At 35.3% G+C, this 26296-nt stretch overlaps 1 protein-coding gene across 7 annotated transcripts in view; it reads left to right on the top strand.

Moving 5' to 3' along the window:
- Matr3 (matrin 3) overlaps nucleotides 1–25941 on the top strand; it is a 32093-nt gene extending 6152 nt beyond the window's left edge. For 3 of the 7 annotated variants that reach the window (XM_027927573.2, XM_071612318.1, XM_027927574.2), the window contains exons 2-15: nucleotides 4290–5377; nucleotides 10407–10468; nucleotides 11617–11658; nucleotides 11956–12068; nucleotides 12385–12437; nucleotides 13667–13792; nucleotides 14292–14417; nucleotides 14566–14733; nucleotides 16674–16805; nucleotides 17333–17376; nucleotides 17473–17848; nucleotides 20174–20540; nucleotides 21029–21150; nucleotides 24732–25941. In XM_027927573.2, the coding sequence (XP_027783374.1) occupies nucleotides 4466–5377; nucleotides 10407–10468; nucleotides 11617–11658; nucleotides 11956–12068; nucleotides 12385–12437; nucleotides 13667–13792; nucleotides 14292–14417; nucleotides 14566–14733; nucleotides 16674–16805; nucleotides 17333–17376; nucleotides 17473–17848; nucleotides 20174–20540; nucleotides 21029–21150; nucleotides 24732–24782 (2694 nt within the window). In that variant the 5' untranslated portion in view covers nucleotides 4290–4465 and the 3' untranslated portion in view covers nucleotides 24783–25941. The remainder of the gene's footprint in view (nucleotides 1–4289; nucleotides 5378–10406; nucleotides 10469–11616; nucleotides 11659–11955; nucleotides 12069–12384; nucleotides 12438–13666; nucleotides 13793–14291; nucleotides 14418–14565; nucleotides 14734–16673; nucleotides 16806–17332; nucleotides 17377–17472; nucleotides 17849–20173; nucleotides 20541–21028; nucleotides 21151–24731) is intronic. The other 4 variants (XM_071612321.1, XM_071612320.1, XM_071612319.1 and 1 more) reach the window with 2 other exon arrangements.
- The last annotated feature ends 355 nt before the right edge of the window (nucleotides 25942–26296 follow it).

The following is a 26296-nucleotide window of genomic DNA, read 5'->3' as shown; positions in this document are numbered from 1 at the left end:
GACACATTCTGAGTGATAATTTATTGATACTGGGAATTGGACCCAAGGACACTTTGCCACTGGACTACATCCCCAGCCCTGTTTTTATTTTGGGACAGGGTTTCACTAAATTGCTGAAACTGGCCTCAAGCTTGTGATCTTCCTGCTTCAGTCTCCCAAGTGGTTGGAATTACAGATGTGTGTTCCCACGCCCATCAGAGAGTATAAAATTTCAAAGTGGGGCTAGAAATTATAAAATGGCAAGCACTCTATCACTGAACTACAGTCCCAACTCCTAGTATTATATTTTTAATTAAAGAAGAAAATAAATTCAATAAACAATATCAACTCATGGAATAGGAGTGGTAAAATATTAACTGAAACATTTTTTTAGCATATATAGGAATGGTGTTTGTTCAGATTTGAATTTGTGAAGCTTACATTTTTAGGATAGTGTTGAATTGTATCAAGAAATAGACTAAAATTTCAGGTTAATTCTATGGAGTTGTCCATAAGCCCATTTGCTAAGAATTTTAATACCATATAGTAGTAGACTGCTTTTTTTTTTTTTTTGGCCGTGCTGGAGATCAAATCTGGGGCCTCATGTATACTGGGCAAGTATTTACTTCACCCCACAGCCAGCAAACTGCATTTACAAAATAAAGTTATATAAGTAATGTTGGTTGCTGTTTGGGGCTTCCCCACCCTGTTTTTTTGGGGGGTAGGGTAGGGTGCCCCCCCTTTTTGGTACTGAGGATTTAACTAAGGGGCACTTCTCCACTGAGCCACATCCCTAGCCCAGCCTTGTTTTGTATTTTATTTAGAGACAGGGTCTCATCAAGTCAAGTACTTGGTGCCTCACTGTTGCTGAGGCTAGTGAACTTGTGATTTTCCTGTCTGAGCCTCCTGACCCGCTGGGATTATAAGCGGGCACCACTGCTTCGTGGTGCATTCCTTTTTTGAACGTGAAAGGTTCTACATTGGAGGGCATTTAGAACTTAGTGTAATTTATGAAAAGACAGTTTTGGTAATTACAGGGAAAAGGCAAGCACGGTAGCATACCTGTAATCCCAGGGACTAGAGAGGCTGAGGTAGGAAGATTGCAAGTTCAAGGCCACCCTCCATAACTTGGCAAGACCCTGTCTCTAAGTAAATAAATAAAATTGAAGATGTAGCTCATTGATAACACATCCCTGAATTTAATCCCTAGTTTTTCAGTAAATATCTTGAGGTTGTGCTGACTACCTATGGCCAGCAGGTTCCATGTAAAAATGGCTTGTACATCTTTATGTTCAACATTGATCAAAGACGCCACATTGATCAAAGACGCCATGCATGCCTGTGATCCCAGTGACTTGGGAGGCTGAGGCAGGAGGACTGGAAACTCAAAGCCAGCCCCCAGCAACTCAGCAAGACCCTGACTCAATTAAAAAAAAAAAAAGCTAGGATATAGCTCAGTGGTTAAGTGCTCCTGGGTTTAATTCCCAATCCCTCTCCCCACTCCCCCCAAAAAAGATACTAGAAAAACTGCTTTGATGAATGGTTTGTAAGCAGTGCTACAATGTTTGGTTTATCTTGTTGGGTTTTTTTTTCCCTAATAAAAACATTTTTTAAAAATATTTTTTAGTTGTAGTTGGACCCAATTCCTTCATTTTATTTATTTTTATGTGGTGCTGAGGATCGAACCCAGGGCCGCATATGTGCGAGGCAAGCGCTCTACCACTGAGCCACAACCCCAGAACCCTAATAAAAACATTTTTGAGAATTTGTTGGAATAAAAAGTTCAACTTAAATTCTCTTCATTAATATTACTCTATAATGTTCTTATGGAGTTGTATTTTAGATTGAAATTCAGTTTATCTTTAAAATATTAAGTTTGTTCTCATGGAATTATACTGTCATGGGATTTACGTTGTCTTGCTCCCTTTTTTCCTGACATCTGTTTTGTATTGTCATCTTTATCCATATATAGATCCACTATTTTAGTATTAAGATGCTAAAGTGTAATTGATAATGTCTGTAATTTAACAACATATTTTTCATAAAATAATGTCATTAAATTTTTTTTTACACAGTCAGGTGTGGTATACACCTGTGATCCCCTCGACTTGGGAGGCTGAGGCAGGAGGATTGCAATTGCAAGTTTTGAGGCCAGTCTCAGCAACTTAGTGGAACCCTGCCTCAAAAAATAAAAAGGGATGAGGATGTAGCTCAATTAAGGGAAGAGCTCTTTCAGAAGTCTGTTTTTTTTTCAGTAGTTAATTTGTCTATAATATGAAAGTCAGAGCTGCATTAATACTTCTGATACTTAAAAACATTGAAGATATCTCTAAGTGGTTTTTAATTTTTTTATATTTTTATTTTCTTATTGTATTGTTTTGTACCTAGGATCAAACCCAGGGGTGTTTAACCACTGAGGTACATCCCCAGGCCTTTTATTTTTTGAGTTGGTTAAGTTGGTCTTTGAGTTGGTTAAGGCCTCAGCCTTCTGAGTTTCTGGGCTTATAGCCATGGGCCACCACATCCAATTTGTTTGTTTTTGTTGGTTCAACTTGTTTTTGTTGAACCCAGCCTTCATACATGGTAGACAACTGCTCTACCAACTGAGCTACATCCCCAGCCCCCTAAAGGTATTGATTTTTTTTAAAAAATTAAGTATACATGAAGACTTAGTTTTATCAATACAAATATACATAGAATTTAAGCTGCATTCTATGTCATTTTCAAGACATTAAACTTTCATCCAAAGTTTACTTACTCTTGTCTTTACTAATTTTGTCTTAAAACTCAAGGACTTTACATAGTGGATCTCATGTAGAACTAGTTTCCTTGGTGTCTTTTCTCAGATTCACTTTCTTGGTTTGCAAAAACATCTGGAACTCCAGCCACCTTTGACAGCATTTCTATCATTTTAATTTATTACATCTACTTTTTAAAATCTAATCTAAATCTTTTTTTATACTAACTCTGCCACTGTATTTGTACAGTTTATCCTTGCTTCAATCTGTCTTTGAAATTGGTCCCATACTAGATATGTAACTGTTACTTGATATTGTTAGTTTTTTCTGTAGTAAAGTTTAGCATATTGAACTACAAGTGCTTAGGTGTGTGGGTGATCAGACATAAAATTTTAATAAGCAATGCCTTGAAATAAAATTCTGTAGTAAGTAGCATCAGATTTACCTATGTATGTGGCTGTGATTATAAAACTGTTTTCCCTTCAGACATTTATTATGTACGTCTTTTTAACTAATATTTAATGAGAATCACGTAAATGCTTTGCATATTCTTATGTGACAATTTTTGAGACATGTAATGATTTAAGAAAGAAAATGAAAACGGTTTCATCTAGAAATGCATCTTGGTGGACCATAATCACAATTAAAGTGTTTCAGGTGATTGGATTGTTCTTGTGAAAAGTTTGCAGAAATCTGTGTAACCAAGGTCTCATTTTCATTTTTACCTGTTTTGAGCTCTAGAGGTGCAGTATCCCTGAGCATTAAATTAGTACTGATAGATGCTAACTTGGGGTGTTTTCCTTCTTTAAATCGCCTGTTTCCTATACCTGGGTTTTTTCTTGGGAGGTCTCATATCTACATTGACCAGAGTTGGCTCTCCTTACCTTATAAGAGTAGATATGAAGTAAGCATTGCCTGATCTAGGATGGTCAGTGAGAAGGCAATTCGTTGTATGGCTCAAGTTTGTGCAGAAATCCTTAAAACTTTCACATCTGTCTTCACCTCAAATTGATTTTGTTGCATGAAGGTCTCAACTATTGTTTGGTCTTAGATCTTATATTAGGTACTTGACCTTTAAGCTTCATTTACTTGTTATTTTACTTGTTTCTTTCTGATAGCGATAATAGATCTCGTTTTCCAAAGCAGAATACAACTGATTCATCTCTGACTTGCTGAACTTGATTTTTTTTTTATTTTTATTTTTAAAAGTCTTCTGAAACTTAAACATCATACTATAGGGTGCGTTTTTATTCTTCTAAAAGAAGAAACCCATCTATGTTTTGACTGAAATTTTGATGTGTTCAGACATCTAGCCCTTCAGTTTAAATGTTTTTAAACTCAGTATGAAATTCCCTTTTAATAGTTAAATTTTAGCATGAAAAACTACTTTTTAAGTATCTATATGCAGGCTCTGCATACATCTGGAATCTGTTTAAGATATGTAATAAATTCCTTGTAAGTTTGAGATCTTAAATGGTTTTTTTAATCAACATGATGCGTAAGTTTTTTTTTCTTAAAAAAACGGCATCTACTTAAAGGGATTTATGACTAAAATTGCTTATTTTTCTACAGAGTTGTCTGCTGGTTCTCAGCTTGAAGAAGATTCTACAGTCCTTATTGATCCTTTTTCTTGGCGTTACCATTTTTTGAAGCAAAGTTAACCTAGCTTTCTAGTTTGAGCTTTCTTTTTGGCCATCTTTAAAAAATTTTTTTTTCAATCTATAAAATAGACAAGAGATAGTTCTACAATGTCCAAGTCATTCCAGCAGTCATCTCTCGGTAGGGACTCACAGGGTCATGGGCGTGACCTGTCTGCAGCAGGAATAGGCCTTCTTGCTGCTGCTACCCAGTCTTTAAGTATGCCAGCATCTCTTGGAAGGATGAACCAGGGTACTGCACGCCTTGCTAGTTTAATGAATCTTGGAATGAGTTCTTCATTGAATCAACAAGGAGCTCATAGTGCACTGTCTTCTGCTAGTACTTCTTCCCATAATTTGCAGTCTATATTTAACATTGGAAGTAGAGGTCCACTCCCTTTGTCTTCTCAACACCGTGGAGATGCAGACCAGGCCAGTAACATTTTGGCCAGCTTTGGTCTGTCTGCTAGAGACTTAGATGAACTGAGTCGTTATCCAGAGGACAAGATTACTCCTGAGAATTTGCCCCAAATCCTTCTGCAGCTTAAAAGGAGGAGAACTGAAGAAGGCCCTACATTGAGTTATGGTAGAGATGGCAGATCTGCTACACGGGAGCCACCATACAGAGTACCTAGGGATGATTGGGAAGAAAAAAGGCACTTTAGAAGAGATAGTTTTGATGATCGTGGTCCTAGTCTCAACCCAGTGCTTGATTATGACCATGGAAGTCGTTCTCAAGAATCTGGTTATTATGACAGAATGGATTATGAAGATGACAGATTAAGAGATGGAGAAAGGTGTAGGGATGATTCCTTTTTTGGTGAGACCTCGCATAACTATCATAAATTTGACAGTGAGTATGAGAGAATGGGACGTGGTCCTGGCCCCTTACAAGAGAGATCTCTCTTTGAGAAAAAGAGGGGCGCTCCTCCAAGTAGCAATATTGAAGACTTCCATGGACTCTTACCGAAGGGTTATCCCCATCTGTGCTCTATATGTGATTTGCCAGTTCATTCTAATAAGGTGAGTTAATGCAACAGATGCTTCTAATTTCTTTTACATTGTAGTGCCTATTCTGTATTTATATCTTTTACTCTAATTCTATAGTCTGATGACCCCGAGTTGATCGAGAATTTTTATACTTTTGAGAACACTTACTTTATTTGGAAGGTAATTGTTTTTGAGCATTTTAAACCAGGGCTTTACATTAATAAAATCTGCCTAGATTACTTCTGGCCACAAAGCTGTCATCCACTGGAATTATCTTGTTGGTTTTTGGCATCAATATGTTCTTCTTAATCATATATTTAAGCAGGTTTTTTGTCTGCTTTGTTGAATTGTTGAATTAAGAATTTTTTTCACAGTCAATGAGCTCTGCCATTTAGGATGCTAGATTTCAGCTCTCCATCTGTCTTGATTGCTGATTTGTATGTAGTAAAGATATATTCTTGAACAATTCTCTTTTTTTCCTTATCTGTGGCTACAGGGAAAGAGTTAATGTAGAGCCCTGGTGTTTGTTTCCGTATGTTTCATATTTTAGATTAGTTCATTCTTCTTTTTTAATTTCCCTTTAACACAAACTCTCATACTATGACTGAAATTTTTCATCATTTTTTTTCTCCTTTTCCACAACTTTCTTAAACATACTTCAAAACTCACTTTTTATTATCCCATATTGCATCTGTCCCTTTAGAGACTTGAATAAATCAACTACTACAGTATCCTGCTCTGTGTTCCTCATAAGCAAATTCTTTTTCTGACTTAGGCTTATTAGACTTCTGGTATAGTCATTTGAAAAAAAAAATCTAATTCTCCTTTACTTTAATTATCACATCTGGCAAAATGGGGACTTTTTCAAAAATGCCCTTTTAAATACGTTGTCCTTTCTCTTTGAACTTTTTCAGTGTTGTTCATTCTCACTGGGTTTTTTTTCCCCCCAATGTATATTGCAGTTGACTTAAAGTCAACATTATATAGTACCCCACTAGCTTGATCTATAATCTGTGACCATCCATTTTTCCTGATGTGCTGTATAGTTTTCTGCTTAACTGGATTATTCAAGTTGCTGCCATGAAACTGATTTGATGGTTACTGTTACAGGGTTTTTCTTTACAGTAACATCTGGAAGGCTCATTTTCTTTTCATATCTATTCCTTTGAAGTGCATTTTTTAGTGAGTATGGATTTTTGAGTAGACTTAAACTATATGGATAGAGAATTTGTTTTTAATATGCTGTTAAAAGAGTATTATCAATCACTCCCTTTCCTGTTTGGATCTTAGCATTTTTGTCTTTAATTGTTAGTCCATACCAAAACAAGTTAACGTAAAGGCTAAATTTAGGTTCATAGATTTATTTTTGTTTAAGAAATAGAACCCCAAACTCAGCAAATTTTATTTGATATGTGTTTTTAGTGTTATCTTTTTCCAGTTTTGTTGGATGTACTAAATATATCATGGAATTTTAGTTTTCTGTACTAAACTTCAAGGTTTAGGTCCGATGTGAATTAATATAATGAAAAGCTACATTAACTTTGTTGACTCCAATTTTTTTTCTATATTACTTCTTGCTTTGTTTACAAAGATATAATAGTGGACATGGTCTTGGGACCAGTGTTCTCCAAAAAAGATCTCTGTATTTCAAGGAATGTAGTTAGTGTCTTAAATGAAAGTGATCTGAAGGGACTTAAAAATTATTGCCACTGGAGTCATAAAGTTGTTGGGATATCAAAAAAGGAAACATAAAAGGGAACTATAAGAGGACTTACAAGATAAAAGTTTGCTTTTGTATATGATTATTATTTTTCTCCAAATTTTGCTACTTTCTAGTTCCTGAAGAAGGCTAATAATTTAAATGGATCTAAATTAACGAACAGTTTTTTAAATATTTGATGAAACTTTGGATTCAAGAGTATACCCTACTCTAGAGCAAGAGGTACTTTTTAGCCTATAAAAAATGCTTAGGTCCTATCTAGTTTTGATATTCTGTCAAAGTACTGAATATATTTAAGAACTATTTTAAAGGCCTTTAATTGTTTTAATTGTTCAATTTACAATATTTGTATTTTAACCAATTTTATGGATTTTCTCAATGTTTTCTACTTGCCTAAACAAACGTATCTGATATTTTCTGTGCATCACTAAAAAAAATTAAATACTCACTTTAGCAGTGGATCCTTGATTTTATAACTGACATGGAATGATGGTAGAGAAAATTCCTATGGTGGAAGTAGATTTTGAAAAATTTTTAAGCATTTAATCCTGCTCTCTGGTATTGCTGCATAACTTGGAAAATCTGTTATTTCCACTTAATAGTAATGTTAACTAGCCTACATGCTCACAAGTTCTTCTTGCTATGAAATAAGAAACTTAAGTGAAAAACAGACTCTTAATTTATCATCATGGCGTCTTTTTTTTTATGTTTTGGTGTTACTTTAAGTGATGGTCTTACTTTTATTTCTTTCTAGGTCATTTTAGAACATCAAGTTGCTTTTCTACACAATCTCAAACTTCCTTCAAGTTCCTTTCACTTAAGGAAAATTGCCCACTAAAGCCCTTTTGCTCTCTTGTCATTTGAGTTCATATTTTTCCTTTGTATTACTTTAGAAGCCCTTAAATTGTTCTATGTTCTACCTTCTGGAAGTGTTTCCCAAATTATTCTTCATGTAACTTAAGATATCTCAAGGATATCAAGGTGAATGTAGTTTTCCTACAGAAATTTCTGAATTCTAAAAGTTATTTTTATTCTTTATTGATCTCAGATGTCTTTAAGATTGCCTTAGTATAGAATCTAAGGATACAGATTCAAAACAAAACAAAAAACCCTTTGACTCTTAGTTTGCACCTTAAACCGCACAGGAAGAGATCAGGTAACAAATGCAGATTTAGAAATTGGTGAGTTTGGGCAGTACTTGACTAATTTTCTGATTTTGACCTTTCCAGCATTTTGAAAGACCAACCACATTTTTTAAAAAATATTTTTTAGTTATATTTTATTTTATTTATATGTGGTGCTGGGAATCGAACCCAGTGCCTCACAAATGCAAGGCAAGTGCATTGCCGCTCAGCCCCAGCCCCAAAACCAACTACATTTTTATGATGAAGTTTGAACCTTTAAGGAACCTGGGGGATTGGATAGAATTCTGTTAAGCTATGTACCTTTTCCATTTCCTGTGAATTAGAAACTTACCTAATAGGGTACCATTTATTTTTCTGTTTGTTTTTTTAATAAAATATAAATACTTTTCAGTTTAGAAAAATTTATTTAATCCCTCTTCTGAATTTTGTGAACTTCACCTATAACACCTCTTCCTTACAGCCATTTTTAAAGTAGCCTCCAGCAAATCAATGGTCTGTTGCTTTGCTGTGAGACATCTTACATATCCCAAATATCTGATTGTAGAGCTAGAGTAATCTTAAGTTCCTATTTATTAGCCATTATTTTTAAAAGACAGTGTAAGTTTTTATAGTCGTGGGAATAGTAATTAGCAGCTCCCCACATTTTGTTTGGATACCATCTTAGTTCTTTCACAGGGTTTAAGTTAATTCCCTTGGGGCATAGGAATGTACATAAACTGTGGTAATTAATGTAAATTATTCTTTAAAAGTTAAAGTTCCATCTATAAAATATTATGAAGTTTTTCATAACTCTGTATCTTCAAAGTCTGGTACCATGTTTTTGTTTAGCCGAGACCTCCTATCCTTCCTCGATTTAGGTATAAAAACACATTGCCTGACTACATTTATATTCCCCTTATAACTGTATAGGTATAAAAGGTGTTACAGAAATTGCCTCATTGTGGGAATTTGGGAATAGTCAGTAAGTTGTAAAATGAGATGGATTTATGAGCAGTACAATGATAATTCACCCTGTTTTCCTCGAGAGCACTTGCCATGTGCTTCCCAGTGTTCTGAAGCAGTTTGCCTTTTATTAACTCATTTGTTTTTCACAACATCCCTATGAGAATATTGTCACAATGAATTTAAATAGCTTTGGACTAAGGAATAACATCTAGTCACATGCAATTTAGGAGTGGAACCTAGACAATTTGGCAGCAGACATCAGTTTTTTGCCTCTCATAATGGCTAAAAAGGTAACTGAATTCCCCCCCCCCCCCCCCAGGACAGGAACATTTATTAAATACAAATTTAGAGCTTAGCGCAGTGGCGCACGCCTGTAATCCCAGCATTTTAAGAGGCTGATTTAAGAGGATTGCGAGTTCAAAGCCAGCTTCAGCAACTTGGCTAGACCATGTCTCAAAAAAAAAAAAAAAAATTTGTAAACGGGCTAGGAATGTGGTTAAATGCACCACTGGCTTCAATCTCTGGTACCAAAAATGAAAATAAATTTAGTTCCTCTAATTTTAAAAAAGCCACAGAGGAGCAAATGTTAATAAAAACATAATGTTTCCCTATTTAAAATTTGGACACAGACTTAAAATTGCTTTTCTATTTTTGGGAAATATGGTTACTTGATTTTGGGGTAAATGGGGGAGCATTTTCTAGAGAATACATTTCTGTTAAATAATGTTACCTTTTTAAGGCAATGTAAATTATTGTGCATTTTTCACTACATGCATGCCTCAAAACCTGGGTGGAACTAAAGATTTTATATTTAATTATTCACATTTATACATTTTCTAAAAACTGTTTACAAACATGGATATTTTATCATTTAGAATGTTGTAAAGTAGCAGTTCTAATAGCGAATATTTCTGTTTGGTCTACAACAGAAGTTAATATGTTTAACTGATCTCAAGGTCAGTGTTCTTGATCTTTTAAAATTCTATATCTTTTCTGTGTCAGTATTCTTAAGTATGTTGACCAAGTTAATATTAATCCAGTTTTTCCAAGAATGTGCATAGCGTATTTGAGGGCAGGATCAAGTTTCAAGGACTCAATAATGGCTTTAAATTAAATCAGTGTGATTTAATGAATCGAGTGTTTGTATAGCCTATGAAACTGCATAGGCATTAACATCCTAGAGTTTGAATGGTTCAGATGAAAATATTTTAAGCTTTATTTTTGTTAATTCTACTAATTTACTTTGCTGCAGGAGTGGAGTCAACATATCAATGGAGCAAGTCACAGTCGCCGATGCCAGCTTCTTCTTGAAATGTAGGAGTTTGAAATACCTTTAAAGCATCCTATCCTGAATCAGAAACAACCTTTATTGGTTTTGGGTAGTTTACCATATTACTTGTAATAGCAACATAATTGATACTGTGTGGGCAATACTAATTACAGATAACATATTTAAGTCTATAATCTTACATTGATTATTAGATGCATAATGGTGACACTTCATGGTTTGATTTTATTTCTAAGGTAAATACATATTGGGCATTTTTATACAAGTGGATTTTTTTGGCAGGTGGTATTAAATATGGGGATCCTCAACCACTGAGCCACATTCTCAGCTATTTTTTGTATTTTATTTAAAGACAGGGTCTCATTACTTTGCCTCAATTTTGCTGAGGCTGGCTTAGAAATCTCCATTCTCTTGTCTCAGCCTCCTGAGCTGCTGGGATTACAGGCGTGTGCCACCACGCCCAGCAACAGGTGGAATTTTTAATGAACTAAATGAAAGCCTTTGAAACTTAGAGGATTCATGATAGCATTTTAAAATAATAGTGAATATGTGCTCTAAAAATATAGATGATATGACTAATTAAAAGTTACTAGTTTATCATGCAAAATCCCTCATGGTTTTTTTTTTTTCTTTTTCTTTTTTCTTTCTTTTGAGACACCTTAGTTTCTAAGTTTAGGCTGCTATAGCAATGTGGAATTCGTAAAGAAAATGCCTAAAACAGCATCATGCCCATTGTTCACTGAAGTTGAAATTTTTATATATGCCTCGCTCACTTGAGGCTGTTCTTTCTATTGTCATAACTCATATATGTTCTTGAGACTCAATATTAGGGAAGCAAAACCTGGCAATCTGTTCTTGTTTTTCTATATAACCCACAATTCTAATTCTTTGTTCAACATTTTTCCTCCTCTTAATTTAACAAATACAGGGATCATTTAGTTTCAGTATACATTGCCTACATTTGCAAGCAATACGAGACAAGTTGATTCACATTGGTTTGGACTGTTTTGAAGTTCTTTTGAAATATATTACATACTTTAAAACTGTAATGTTTCTAACATTTAGACTCTCAGATAACTTTACTAATAAATTATCTCTATTTTAGAGGCCAAACAAGGTTACTTTGTGAAAAGGACAGTTTTATTTTAAAGTTAATTTTCTGGTCTTTTTAAAGCTACCCAGAATGGAATCCTGACAATGATACAGGACACACAATGTAAGTTAAAAAATTTTAAGCTATTGTTTGTACAGGAGATCAATGTAAGGAATCCAGGTTTAACTTTCAATATTCATAAATATTTTAGAATTTCATTGCTGAATTTGAGAGATTAAAAATCAGTCTTATTATAAAATTGTGTAGTAACTTTTATTCTTTTATTGTTATGGATTTTCCCCTAGTTATGTCATATATAAAGCCCTCAAATAAAGTTGTCATAGTTGTACAAAGAATACTTGTAAATCTTACTTCTGATGCACCTCTTTATTGTTTTTCATATTTTCTTCACATTACTAGGGGTGATCCATTCATGTTGCAGCAGTCTACAAACCCGGCCCCAGGAATTTTGGGACCTCCACCCCCCTCCTTTCATCTTGGGGGACCAGCAGTTGGGCCAAGAGGAAATCTGGGTAATTATATGAAATGAAATTCACATTAACTTTTTTCATATTGCTTTTTGGTCATAAAATTTAAATTCGAATATTGTTCAAAAAAATAACAGCATGAAAAAACAGCCAGGTATTTGTAATATTTGTTTGTTTTTAAATAGTACTGGGAATCAAACCCAGGGCCTTCTGCATGTGAGGCAAACATTCTGCTAGTGAACTATATTCATTTCTCCAATGTTTTTTAATTTCTGATTGAAAATTATGTATACTTTTTCATTAAAATGGCTTGTTATAGAAAGTGTACTTACTATAAACTTTCTTCCCACCTCCCCCAAAGGTGCTGGAAACGGAAATCTGCAAGGACCTAGACACATGCAAAAAGGCAGAGTGGTCAGTAATGTAGCCATTGCTTTTTATTTTATTTTCTGTTTGGGGGTGGGTGTGTAGTTTAACGTAAATACTTACTAATTTAATTTTCATTGAGGTTCTTATCTATAGGAAGAGTGTCAATAGTTTGAAAATCATTAGATTTTTAAGTGACCTGGTATACCACACAGTCTTTAAAAAAAATCTCACCTTGAATTGGCATCTAAGGAACTTGCTACCCAGTTATGTATACAACATTCTATTTAAAAGACAATAGAGACTGAAAACCTTGGTGATCATTATAACCACTTGGATTTAAGCAGAAAGAATTTATTACAGTGACATTTAAATTACTATGAAGTTTTAAAATTCTGGAACGTTAAATACTTTTGTGGTTAATTAGACTATAAAATTCTAATGGATGATGTGTTTCATGTTACTTTAACTTCTTCAGTCTCCAGAACCTTGAGCTTGCTAAGTCTGTGGTCTATATCATTGGACTACAACTCCAGTCCCTTCTTTTTTTGTTTGTTGGTACTGGGTATTTTTTTCAACTTGGGCACCCAACCACTGAACCACATCCCCAGCCCTGTTTTGTGTTTTATTTAGAGACAGGGTCTCACTAAGTTGCTTAGCACCTCCTTTTTGCTTTGAACTCATGATCCTCCTGCTTCAGCCTTGCAAGCTGCTGGGATTATAAGCATGCGCCACCACACCTGGCTGCTTGTTTTTTGTTTGGGTTTTTTGTTTCTGTTTTTTATATGTACTGGAGATTTGAACCCAAGAGTTCTTAACCACTGGGTCACTTCCAGCTTTTTATTCTGAGACAAGAGTCTTGCTAACTTGCTGGGGCTGGTTTTGAACTTGTAATCCTCTTGCCTCTACTTAAACTTCCCAAGTCTCTGGGATTACAGCAGTCTACCACTGCACCTGGCTCTTGTTGGCTTTTTAAAAACTTACAGCTGGGCACACCTGTAATCCCAGCAGCTCAGGAAGCTGAGGCAAGAGGATCACAAGTTCAAGCAACTTGATGTCTTGAGTGGTTAACCAGCCTTAGCAAGTTACCAAGGCCCTAAGCAACTCATTGAGACCTTGTCTCTAAATAAAATATGTAAAAAGGGCTGAGGATGTGGCTCTGTGCCTGGATTCAGTCCCCAGTACCATATATAAAATATATATATATATATATATATATATATATATATACACACACACACACACACATTGACTTGAGTTTTCTCCCCAATGAATAGGAAACTAGCCGAGTTGTTCACATCATGGATTTTCAGCGAGGGAAAAACTTGAGGTACCAACTGTTGCAGCTGGTGGAACCTTTTGGAGTCATTTCAAATCATCTGATTCTAAATAAAATTAATGAGGTATGAATTGAAATAAGCATTGTTTACTAATACCATTAAGGTATTTTCTTAGTTGATATTGAATCAGAAAAGGAATGAAATCCATGTATATAAATCATGGACTGGGAATGTAATAAAGGAAAAGCCAATAGTTGAATATCTCAATATTCTAGTAGTAATTGATTATTAGAAACTTTGTATATTGTGATCTGTAAGTAGTAGTATTGTTATTATACTACTATAAAGGCAGTAAAAGTAAAATTCTTTGAAAACTTTTTCAGACCTATGTCCTAAATGATGCTAAATCATTTTTCAGCAATGAGCATAGTTAATGATAGTTTAATACCATGAATATAGTTTCGGGTAACTTTTAATAAAACAGCAAATTGTCAACACAAGTCTTTTGTTTACATTTCTTGAAAGTGCTTCCTATTCGGTGTGATGAAATGTAACATCTAGAAATGTTGGGGAAATATCATCTATTGAAAAAAAATTTTTTTTTTTTTTTTAACAATTTTAGGCATTTATTGAAATGGCAACAACAGAAGATGCTCAGGCTGCAGTGGATTATTATACAACCACACCAGCATTAGTATTTGGCAAACCAGTGAGAGTTCATTTATCCCAGAAGTATAAAAGAATAAAGGTATCCTCTCCCCCCTCCCCTAACCCTCCAGGTTATATATAGGTAACCACTCAATACATCATTTTATTAACTTTGTCTATTTTAAATTGCTGTTTTAAAAAAAATAGGATTGACCAACAGTTTCCTTTCCTTTTTTCCCCTTTTAAAGAAACCTGAAGGGAAGCCAGATCAGAAGTTTGATCAAAAGCAAGAGCTTGGACGTGTGATACACCTCAGCAATTTACCCCATTCTGGCTATTCTGATAGTGCTGTCCTTAAGCTTGCTGAGCCGTATGGGAAAATAAAGAATTATATATTGATGAGGATGAAAAGTCAGGTAATAAATTCATAAATTACTTTTTAAGATACTTCATTTGGCTGAGAATATAGCTTAGTGGTTGAGCCATTGTGTAATGTGTAAGTTTCTAGATTCCACTCCCAGTACCAAAAAGAAAATACATATAAGTCTTCTTAGCCATATAATGACTGAGATTTATTTTCCCCATAGTAGGTATGCATACAAAGCATTGAATAAATTCTGATAATAAAAAGCTTTTAGTTTTTGTTTTGTGTAGTCCTGGTTTTGAACCCAGGGAACTCTACCACTGAGCTACATCCCCTGTGTCCACAGCCCTTTTTATTTTTGTATTTTGAGATAGGGTCTTGCTAAGTTGACTGGGGCTGGCCTCAAAGTGTGATACTCCTGCTTCAGTCTTCAGGTTTGCTGAGATTCTGTAATCCCAGCAAATTCAGGCTGCAGTTTGGCTTCTTGTTTTATGTTACCAAATTGATAACACCCACTTCTAATCAAACTAACCTTGTTTGAAGGTGTGGTGTTTTGTTGTTTGTTTTGGAGGTTTTTCTTTTCTTGTTTGTTTTGGTACTAGAATTGAACTCAGGGGAACTCGGCCACTGAGCCACATCCTCAGCCCTATTTTATTTGTAGAGACAGGGTCTCACTGAGTTGCTTAGCACCTCTCTATTGCTCCTGTCTCATTGAGAGTGTTTTATAAATATATTATAGGCTTTTCCAAATCTGAAATTAATGGCTAAATTGTCCCATGCTTGTATTCCAGAGATTTGATAGCCAGGGGCAATGACACATCCTATAATCCCAGTGGCTTGGGAGTCTAGAAGGAGAATTTTGAGTTCAAAGCCAGCCATAGCAACTTAGTAATGTCCTGTCTCTAATATTCATCCATTTGCTTGCTTGCTTGTTTATTTATTTATTTATTCATTGTTGGCAGGCCTTTATGTGGTGCTGAGACTCAAACCCAGTGCCTCACACATGCAGGACAAGTGTGCTTCCACTTAACCATAGCCCCAGCCGCTCTAATAAAATATTTTTTAAAAGGGCCGGGGCTAGCCATGGCGCAGTATGGTGGCACACACTTGTAATCCCAGCAGCTCTGAAGGCTGAGATGGGAGGATCAAAAGTTCAAAGCCACCCTTACTTAGCAAGACAATAAGCAATTCAATGAGACCCTGTCTCTAAATAAAATATAAAATGGGACTAGGGATGTGGCTCAGTGGTCCAGTGCCCCTGAGTTCAATCCCCATCACCAAAAATAATAAAAGGACTGGGGATGTGGTGCCATGCATGCTTAAGTGCCCCTGGGTTCAATCCCTGGTACCGCCTCCCCCCCCCCCCAAAAAAAAAAAAATTCAGAGGTTTGAAGTAAGTTCACTAGAAGACTACCCTTGGTTCAATGCACAGCAGCCCCCCTCCAAGAAAAAAAAATTGGAGAGTGTCTTTTTACTGCTTTCTAGCTCAACATTTTGAGTTTTCTAGATTTTTTTTAATTTTTCTTATATTATCTGTGTTAATATCTACTAAGTTTATTTGTTTATTTATTTTTAATTTTTTTTGCAGAAAGACTGCATAAAAATGGTTTTATGTTTGTTTGGTTTTGGTACTAGGGATTGAACCCAGGGGCACTTAACCACTGAGCCACATCCCCAGCCCTTTTTGTGTTTTACTTAGAGACAAGGTCTCACTGAGTTGCTTAGTGCTTCGACTTTGCTGAGGCTGGCTTTCAACTCATGATCCTCTTGTCTCAGCCTCCCAAGCCACTGCACCCAGTTTAAAAATGGTTTTCTTTGATGCTATAGTGACTTTAGGGACTTCATAAACCTGATAGGTTGCCCACTGCCTTTTTTCATTGTGGCTCAGGTTTTTTAAAAGTGTTGCTATGTTAGTTTTCCTAATGAGAATAGAACAGATATTACTGTACAATTCTGAGAATTGATATCCTTAATGGGTTTTCTTTATTTTAGGCCTTTATTGAGATGGAGACCAGAGAAGATGCAATGGCAATGGTTGACCATTGTCTGAAAAAAGCCCTTTGGTTTCAGGGGAGATGTGTTAAGGTTGACCTTTCTGAGAAATATAAAAAACTAGTACTGAGGGTATGTACTGCTTGATTTCTCATCATGAAAAAACTTTTATTAAGTGACAGACTCTGGCTGTATTGCACAATCTGGCCCCTAACTCCTGGACTCATGTAGTCCTTATGCCTCAACCTTAGTCCCAAGAAGGTGGACTACTTGTGCACGTTATTGTGCCCAGCCAGCTGATACCACAGCATTCTTGTTCAGATTTTTATAAGATTTGATTATTGAAAGACAACACCCTTTTTTCTGGTTTTCTCTAGTAGCAGAAGTGTCTTTATAACTAAAATTTTGATTGAACAGCTTGTTACCAGAATGTTTATTATACACTCTGTTTGGTGATTTTGAAGAACTGAGTATCCTCAGTTTGAGTTCTTGGGCATGGTAACAGGGATTGAATGAGTTAATTATGTAAGGATGGCCACCAAATGTTAATGGATGACCATATATTCTATAAATGAGTATATGGATGATCATATATTCTATAAATGAGTATATGTTGATGCAGTTATTTCACATCTGCAAAATGTTTCTTCTCTTTTTAGATTCCCAACCGAGGTATTGACTTACTGAAAAAAGACAAATCCCGGTAATTTCACTTTTTATATTTTTTATGCATTAGTATGTAAAATTTTTATTTTTCCAACCCCCCAAAATTCATTGTGGTGCATCTTTTTAATTTCAGAAAAAGATCTTATTCTCCAGATGGCAAAGAATCTCCAAGTGATAAGAAATCTAAAACTGATGGTTCTCAGAAGACTGAAAGTACAGCTGAAGGTAAAGAACAAGAAGAGAAGTCAGGTGAAGATGGCGAGAAGGATACAAAGGATGACCAGACAGAACAGGAACCTAATATGCTTCTGGAATCTGAAGATGAGCTACTTGTAGATGAAGAAGAAGCAGCAGCACTTCTAGAAAGTGGCAGTTCTGTGGGAGATGAGACTGATCTTGCTAATTTAGGTGATGTGACTTCTGATGGGAAAAAGGAACCTTCAGATAAAGCTGTAAAAAAAGATGCAAATGCAAGTGCTTCAGCAGCAGCAAAGAAAAAGCTTAAAAAGGTAAATAAGAGATTTTATATTGAATTGTTTTTATAGAATAATATATATAATTTTTTCAGATTATTTACTGAAGCGCAGGGCCCAATAATGAGAAATATGTTACTAGTATCAGAAAAACAAAAACAAAACAAAAAGATATAAAAACATTTAAGTAAAATCTCTGCAATAAATAAATAGAACATTTTATTGTAGTTCTAACAAAGAAGTAGCTAATTTGAAAAGAGAACTTCTTAGTAATGAGTCATAACTTACGTATTCTTCTGTATTATAGTGGTCATATAAAAGTACTCCTAGGACATCCTTAGAGTACAGCTTATATTAAAAAAAAGATGGGGTTTGAGTTTGCAGTAGGTTAACTGACCAAACATAACTTAAAGAATTTATCCTATTTGAGAAATGTGGGCTTAGTAGGTACTTTGATTTAAAAACAATTTTACTAGAAAATAAGTTATATATAAGGATATAAATATAAAAATTTATTACATGCTAAAAAGTAAAATGATCCCCAGTACCACAACCCTGGCATGTTGAGATAAAATGTGATAAAATGATGACATGGTGAAATGAGGGTTAAGATAAGTGTGGTGTGGTATCATGCCTGTAATTCCTGGTGCTTGGGAATGAGGCTGAGGCCGAATGATCTTTAGTTTGAAGCTAGCCTAGGCAACATTGAGTTTCCCATCTCAAAAAAAGAAAAGAAATACTGCCAGGTATGGTGGTACATGCCCATAGTTCCAGTGACTCTGAGGCTGAGGCAGGAGGATTGCAAGTTCATAGTCCTAACAACTTGGCAAGACCCTGTATCAAAATCAAAAATAAAAAAGGATGGGGATGTGGCTCAGTGCTTAAGCACTCACAGGTTCAATTCCCCAGTACCAAAAATGAAAGAAGACTTAATATTTCCTTTTAACCTGTGAGTTTTAATGGCTTGGTCACACAGCTTATATATTAGTTTATTATTCTGCCTGAAGTATATGGTCATTGTGTAATAATGTTTACCCTTGTAGAAAGTTAATGATTGAGCACTAATAAATGCCATAAATTTTTCTAAGCTCTTTATATATGTGCATTTAAATCCTCACAGTAAACATGCAGTAGGTACCATTATTAACCCCTTTCCATAAATCAGGGTTTTTGTTTTTGTGGTACTGGGGATTGAATCCCTGGTACCTCATGGACACTAGCTAAACACTGTGTCACTGAGCTACGCTCTCCAGCCCTTTTCCATTTCTAAATTTAGGGAATTGAATTCTGGAGAAGTTCAATAACTTGTCATAGTTTGTACTGCTTCTAAAAAGTAGATCCAAAATTTAAACCTGAATAGTCATGCAGCAGAACTTGTTTTCTTAATGATTACACTGTATCAAACTTGAGGGGTTTTCTCAACAAAAGTTGTATTGCAAGGTATTGTCTTGCAGAGAATGTTACTCAACTGCAACTGCTTTTATCAAATCGGTTCTGTGACACATCTTAGCAGCATAATAGTCTCAGAAAGTGTGGAAATGAATAGTCTTATATCAATTACTTTCTTTGTGTGAGTCAGGCCTTTCATTAGTTTTTGTTTTTGGTGCTGGGGATGAAATCCAGGACGTGGCACATCTGTTGATGAAGTACTCACTGCCACTGAGTTACATCCCCAGCCCTATTCTTTATTATTTTCCAGTACTTACAGTCAAGTCCAAGGATTCTCACATGCTGGGCAAGAGCACTACCATTAAACCCCATCCCAGCCCCATTATTTAAATTTGAAACAAACTAAATTGTCGTTAAAGTCATCAGTGCCAAGAACAATGGTGCAATCCCAACAACTCCAGAGGCTGAGGCAGGAGGATCCCAAGTTTGAGGCCAGCCTTGGCAGCTTAGCAGAACCCCTCAAAATAAAAAATAAATCTCAGATAAGCTGCGGGGAGGCATAATGGCACACTCCTGTAATCCCAGCAGCTCAGAAGACTTGAGACAGAATCTTGAGTTCGAATCCAGCCTCAAGCAAAAGCGGGGTGCTAAGAATTTCAGGCCCTGTCTCTACATAAAATACAAAATAGTGGCTCAGTAGTTGAGTACTCCTGAGTTTAACCTGGTATCCCATCCCCAATAAAAAGCTGCAGATATGACTCATTGATATAGTGTCCCTGAGTTAGTTTGATCCCCAGTACCACAAAAAAAAAAAAAGTTACACGTGATTTGGGGGAAGTGAAAGGAAAAGGTTAGCATTTTGAGAGAATTGAATAAAGACAAAAGACGCGCTATCCCTTTCCGTTCAAGTAAAACAAATGGAAGGGATGCTGCAGGATAATTGTTGCAGAGTAAATTTGTCTTTCTTAACAGCGTCGTTTCCCAGGGAGTATGGAAGGTTTTGTCACTCTAGATGAGGTTGGTGATGAGGAAGATTCGGAACTTCAGAAACTTCGTAAATCGGGCATGGCATTTAAATCTGGTGACAAAAATGATGATGGTTTGGTTGAAATTAAGGTGGACAAGATCGAGGAACTTGATCAAGAAAATGAAGCAGCGTTGGAAAATGGAATAAAAAATGAGGAAAATACAGAACCAGGTGCTGAATCTGCTGAGACTGCTGATGACCCCAACAAAGATACAAGTGAAAATGCAGATGGCCAAAGTGAAGAAAACAAGGAAGACTATACAATCCCAGATGAGTATAGAATTGGACCATACCAGCCCAATGTTCCTGTTGGTGAGCTTTAAGGCTTTGTTATTCCCTCTTATCCCCCTTACTAAAATAATATGTAAATTTTGCTTTTATGTAATATAAGCTTTGATAGTATGTTAAACTAGCTTGTTGTGGGTTTTTTGATTTGTTTATTCCAGTGGGGAATAGTTCATACACCTAAGTAATAACATTCTCTTTTCTTCTTCCACATGTCTCTTGATTTTGTATTATGTTATTATTCCACAGTGTTCTCTCTGCTCATAGTTTTCAGAAAATTACTCATTGCTTTTTGTTTAGTGTTTCCGTGTTACATTTCTGTCTTTTATTTTTTAAGAGTACAGTTAGGTGGGATCTTGAACTATTAATGTGGGTTTGGATTTATTTTGTTTATAGCTTAGGACGTATGGAACTTCCCACAGTTATGTTGTCTGATTCAAGTTATATTGATAGGAGAAACAATTTGAGACTACTCAATTTACTTAATTTGTAAGAATGTATGTTTGTGTTTCTAGGTATAGACTATGTGATACCTAAAACAGGGTTTTACTGTAAGCTGTGTTCACTCTTTTATACAAATGAAGAAGTTGCAAAGAATACTCATTGCAGCAGCCTTCCTCATTATCAGAAATTAAAGGTAAGGCTGAATCTAAAAGAGGAGAGCTCTTTGGTGAAAACTAACAAATCATTTAAGTTACAGAATTAAAATAGATAAGTAAAATAAATGTGTTGTGTTTCTGGACCCAGTGCAGTGCTTTAGCCTGAAGATATTTTCTTTCAATTGATGGGCTTTAAGCAGTTTAATGGATTCTAGAAACATCTATTGAGCCTCTTTTCATAGTTCACTCCAATTAAATAAAGAAAATTTAGTAATAACTAGCTATATTATAAATTATCTGATATAATTAAAAACACCCAAATGTGCTGGGCCTTTTGGCACATACCTATACTCCCAGGGAGGCAGGAGAGGATCACAAGTTCAAAGCCAGCCTCAGCAACTTAAGGAGACCTTATCTCATCTCAAAATTTAAAAGACGACAACAGACCGATGTGGCTCAGTGGTTTTAATACCCTTGATTTCATCCTTGGTACCCAAAAATAAACAAACACGGGCTGGGGATGTGGCTCAAGCAGTAGCGCGCTCGCCTGGCATACGTGCGGCCCGGGTTAGATCCTCAGCACCACATACAAATAAAGATGTTGTGTCCGCCGAAAACTGAAAAATAAATATTAAAAATTAAAAACAAAAAACACCACACACATGGTGGGTAATATGTGTAGATGCTAGAGGTCTAAATTCCAAGTGAGATGATGTAAGGCTTTATCAACTTTGTACAATGCCATGTCCCTATGTAATTTTTTTTACCAACATTATTTCCCAGTAATGACACTCTTCGATTTTTTAAAAAATATTTATTCATAAGTTTTAGGTGGACACAATGTCTTCTTTTACATTTATGTGGTGCTGAGGATCAAACCCAGTGCCTCCTGCATGCTAAACGAGCACTCTCCTACTGAGCCACAACCCCACCCTACTCTTCAGTTATTTTTAAGTTGTAGATGTACAGTACCTTTTTATTTTTATGTGGCGCTGAGGATCAAAGCCCAGTGCCTTTCTCATACAAGGTGAGCACTCTACCTCTGAGCTACAACCCCAGCCCTCAACATGTTGAATGTCCCTAATATGGAAATCCAACATCAAACTTTGAGAACCAACATGATGCTATAAGTATAAAATTCCACTCCTGACCTCATGTAGTAGATCATTGTCAAAGGTACTCTAAAAATATTATATGAAAGTACTTTCAGGAGCTGGAGCTAGAGCTCAGCAACAGAACACTTGGGTAGCATGAATGAATCTCTGGATTCAATTTCCAGCACCACATAGTAAAAAGAAAAGAAATTGCCTTCAGGCTATGTGCATAAGGTATTCATAAAATAAAATATAAATTAATTTTTTATTTAGACTTGGGTCTTGTACAGTGCACAATATCTCCTTACGCTTTTGCACACATTCAAAAATCTGAAGTTCAAAATACTTATAATCCCTAGGACCTGTCCAGGTAAGGGACATTCAACCTGTACAGCAGTCAGTTATCAAAAACATTTTCTATGTTGACTAGATGGATAATTATTTACAAGTAATTATTGTTCCTGCCTACATCACTTTTGTTTCTTTTTAATATACCTATTTTTTAATTTATATTTAATGTGGTGCTAGGCACTTGCTAGGCAAGTGCTCTACCATTGAGCTACAACCCAAGCCCGAATATAACTATTCTTGCTACCTATATGTCTCTTACAATTATGGATATGACAAAGTATGGTGTTTATTCTCAGCAGTAACTGCAGTTGTGTTTGTGCATGTATGTGTATAGTGGGGATTTAACCCAGAAACCCTCCTACACATTAAAAGCATGTGCTGTACCACTGAACCTAGTGTAATATTTTTGCTTTCTTTGATTTTAAGCTGTTCAGGGTTAGAAAACTAAGTGGAAGCACTCTTTCCCTGCATGTGTGAGGCACTGGGTTCGAGTCTCAGCACCACATAAAGGCCTGCCAACAACAAACAAGCGAATGGATGAATATTAGAGACAGGGCATTACTAAGTTGCTAAGGCTGGCTTTGAACTCAATTCTCCTCCTAGACTCCCAAGCCACTGGGATTTTGTTTTTTATTAAATTAGTATAGGAATAATATGAAAGTGGTTTCTAGGTGCTCATATTTGGTCTCTTGGAGGTGGCTCACTTCATTATTTCCTTCTATTAAAAAGAACTTTGTCAGGGCTGGGGTTGTGGCTCAGTGGTAGAGTGCTTGCCTTGCATGTGTGAGGCACTGGGTTTGATCCTCAGCACCACATTTAAAAAATAAATAACTGAAATGTATTTTATTTATCTAAAGGAAACTTTGTCAGGCTGGGAATATACCTCAATTGGTTGAGTGCTTGCCTCTTATGCACAGTGCCCTGGCTGGGTTCACTCCCCAGCACTACAAATAAAGAAATTTTGTCATCTGGGCATGGTGGCACATGCCTGTAATCACAGTGGCTTGGGAGGCTGATGCAGGAGGATTATGAGTTCAAAATCAGCCTCAGCAACTTAGTGAGACCCTAAGCAATTCAGCAAGATCCTGTCTAAGTAAAATATTAAAAAGGGCTGGAGGATGTGGCTCAGTGGTAAAGCAACCCTTGGTTCAATCCCTAATACAAAAAAAAAAGAAAAAGAAATTGTCAACTATTAGGAAATAATACCTTGCTAATATATGATAAATTGATAATTGGGTGTTTTTTGGGGTGGGGGTTATTGGTGTTCATTCTATCTTTAAGGATATAGTAGCTTATAAGCCTTCCATCAATTTGCAGTAACAGAGTTGACACATTTCAACAAAAGAAGTAAAGAAACTTTTGGTTTTGTTTTTTTTTTTTTTTTTTTTAAAGGAAAGCCACACATCATGGCTTTCATCTTTTTTTTTTAGAGAATTTTTAAATATTTATTTTTTTTTTAGTTTTCGGCGGACACAACATCTTTGTATGTGGTGCTGAGGATCGAACCCAGGCCGCACACATGGCAGGCGAGCATGCTACCACTTGAGCCACATCCCCAGCGCAACTGGGGATTAGATTTTTAAATTACTTCTGTGCTTGAATTGGTGTCTTTAGTAGAGCTCATGTCTAGGAACTCTAGATTAGAAGTCTCAAGTTTAGTGGTGGCTCATCAAGCTATATTTGTGGCCCAGGTGCCTGCTCTTGGAAATAAAATTTTATTGGAACACAGGCATGATTATTGTGACTGCTTTAGTTGAGCACTAGTTCCAACAAAGACCTGGTGCTCCACAAGCCTTATATATTTATTACCATTCCTTTGAAAACATTTGTTAACAATTAAGACCATTGAATAAATGCATGCCATTTTAATTAATCTATGTTCTTGGAGTAGCACCAATTCTATGTGACTGTATTTTCATCTATAAAAGTTAGGGTTAATTGCATAATTGAAGAGTACATTTTTCACATTTATCATTTTTTTCCCCATGCCTTATTTGTGGTGTCCTCTGAACCAGTTGAGTTTTGTATACTTAAGAATAAACTCATTCTTGAAGTATTAATAAATTTCTAGTTTAAATTTTACTCAGGTCCCTAAGCTTGGATGGAATGTTTTAGAATTAATGTATGTTAATGTTTTTCTTCATGCCTTAATTTCTATAATTTTTTCTTCTCAGAAATTTCTGAATAAATTGGCAGAAGAACGCAGGCAGAAGAAGGAGGCTTAATATGTTCAAGAAGCTTAATTTCAAAGAAAACAATGGTTCTTTGTTTTTAATGTTAACCTTTTTTAAATACAATGCTGATAGTTAGAAGAAAACTATTGTACTCTTTTGTTTTAGTGGAAAAATAATAGATGTCTGTTCATGTGTTAAGTGTTATAGCAAAAAAAATACACATACGGTTAAGTTAATGAACAATAGTTTTTGTTTCATCAGAATGGCAACAGACAGAAGTACTTTGTAGAGACTGACTCCATAAGCTACGTTAAGACAACTTGCACCACTAAGTAAAAGATAACATAGAACCGTTCAGAGAAATGAAATTTAGTCGTTCCAAGCTTCAAAGAAATGTCAATTTTTGATTCCATTCAATAAAGAACAAAAACAATTGTATTTTTATTACTTTCATCTGAAACATTCCACATTTTAATCTGAGCCTTGCAGACTTTTCATTTGGAGTTTGAAGCTGTTTTGGTTGCATTCATTTTTAGAGAATTTCATGTGAAATTGGCAATTCAAATGCAGGTGCAGTTTTCTTTTAATGTCATGCTGTTGTTTAGGTAATAAGAAATATTAAGTAATTGGCTTTAGATTTTGTAATTTTTCCCTGAGTTCCTGCTAGGTTTTGTATTCTAGTAGTCAATGTATTTTCAGTGAAATGTAAAAATATTCCCGTTCTCTTTGACCAGTATTAATTTCTTGAGATTTACTGCTTGTCACTTGAATCCTATAGCTGTCATACATCGCTGGTATAAGCAATATTTGATTTTTGAAGTGTGTAGACCATCTCTTCATTTTTTCAAGATGTAATTTCAACATTTCTGCATTTTAAAGTTTGGCCATAATTCTAGACGCACGCTTCTAATTCATGTACCTGCACATGTGACCTTTGTGAACAGAAATTTGCATGTATAATCTGTGTTTACTTGTAACTCTGGTTATTTACTGCTTATATCTGTGGATTCAAGTTACTGAAGTGAATACCAATAAAAAAAAAATCCTAGGCCATGTTCATTGGTTATACATGTTTGGAATGTTAACCAATATATTTGTCAGTTGTGATTTTTATTCACTGTTACACTTTTGTGCATGCTTTAACAAATTATTACTTTTTTAATCTAGAGTGAGTGTTCTAAAGACTGCTACTAAAGATCTGAATTTTAAACTTTTTGGTGCTGGTGGATTTCTTGTTCCTGTTACATAGCTAAAATGTATTTTGGGATTTTTTTTTTTTTTTTTTTTTTTTTTTAAGAGGGATGGTTTAAAGCATTAAGGGTGAAGAAATTGCAAAGTTTATTTAGTCATGTCCATACCTTTATAGAATTGGGACATGAAGTAACAAGAATTACTTCTGCTAGCCTTTCAGTATAGTTATATAGGAATTCTTGGTGTTGAATTATCTGTTGTCTAAAAAATTTTTTAATTTTTAAAAATAAAACCTGTAGTGATTATTTGAAACTCCTAGCTGAAGTATATTAAACAATATTTCAAATAGTTGGGTAAAATTTTATGGTTTCCAG

The sequence above is a fragment of the Marmota flaviventris genome, chromosome 5, assembly GCF_047511675.1.
Source record: "Marmota flaviventris isolate mMarFla1 chromosome 5, mMarFla1.hap1, whole genome shotgun sequence".
Lineage (NCBI taxonomy): Eukaryota > Metazoa > Chordata > Mammalia > Rodentia > Sciuridae > Marmota > Marmota flaviventris.
Note: the sequence above shows the minus strand (reverse complement) of the source record. Positions and strands in the feature narration are given on the sequence as shown.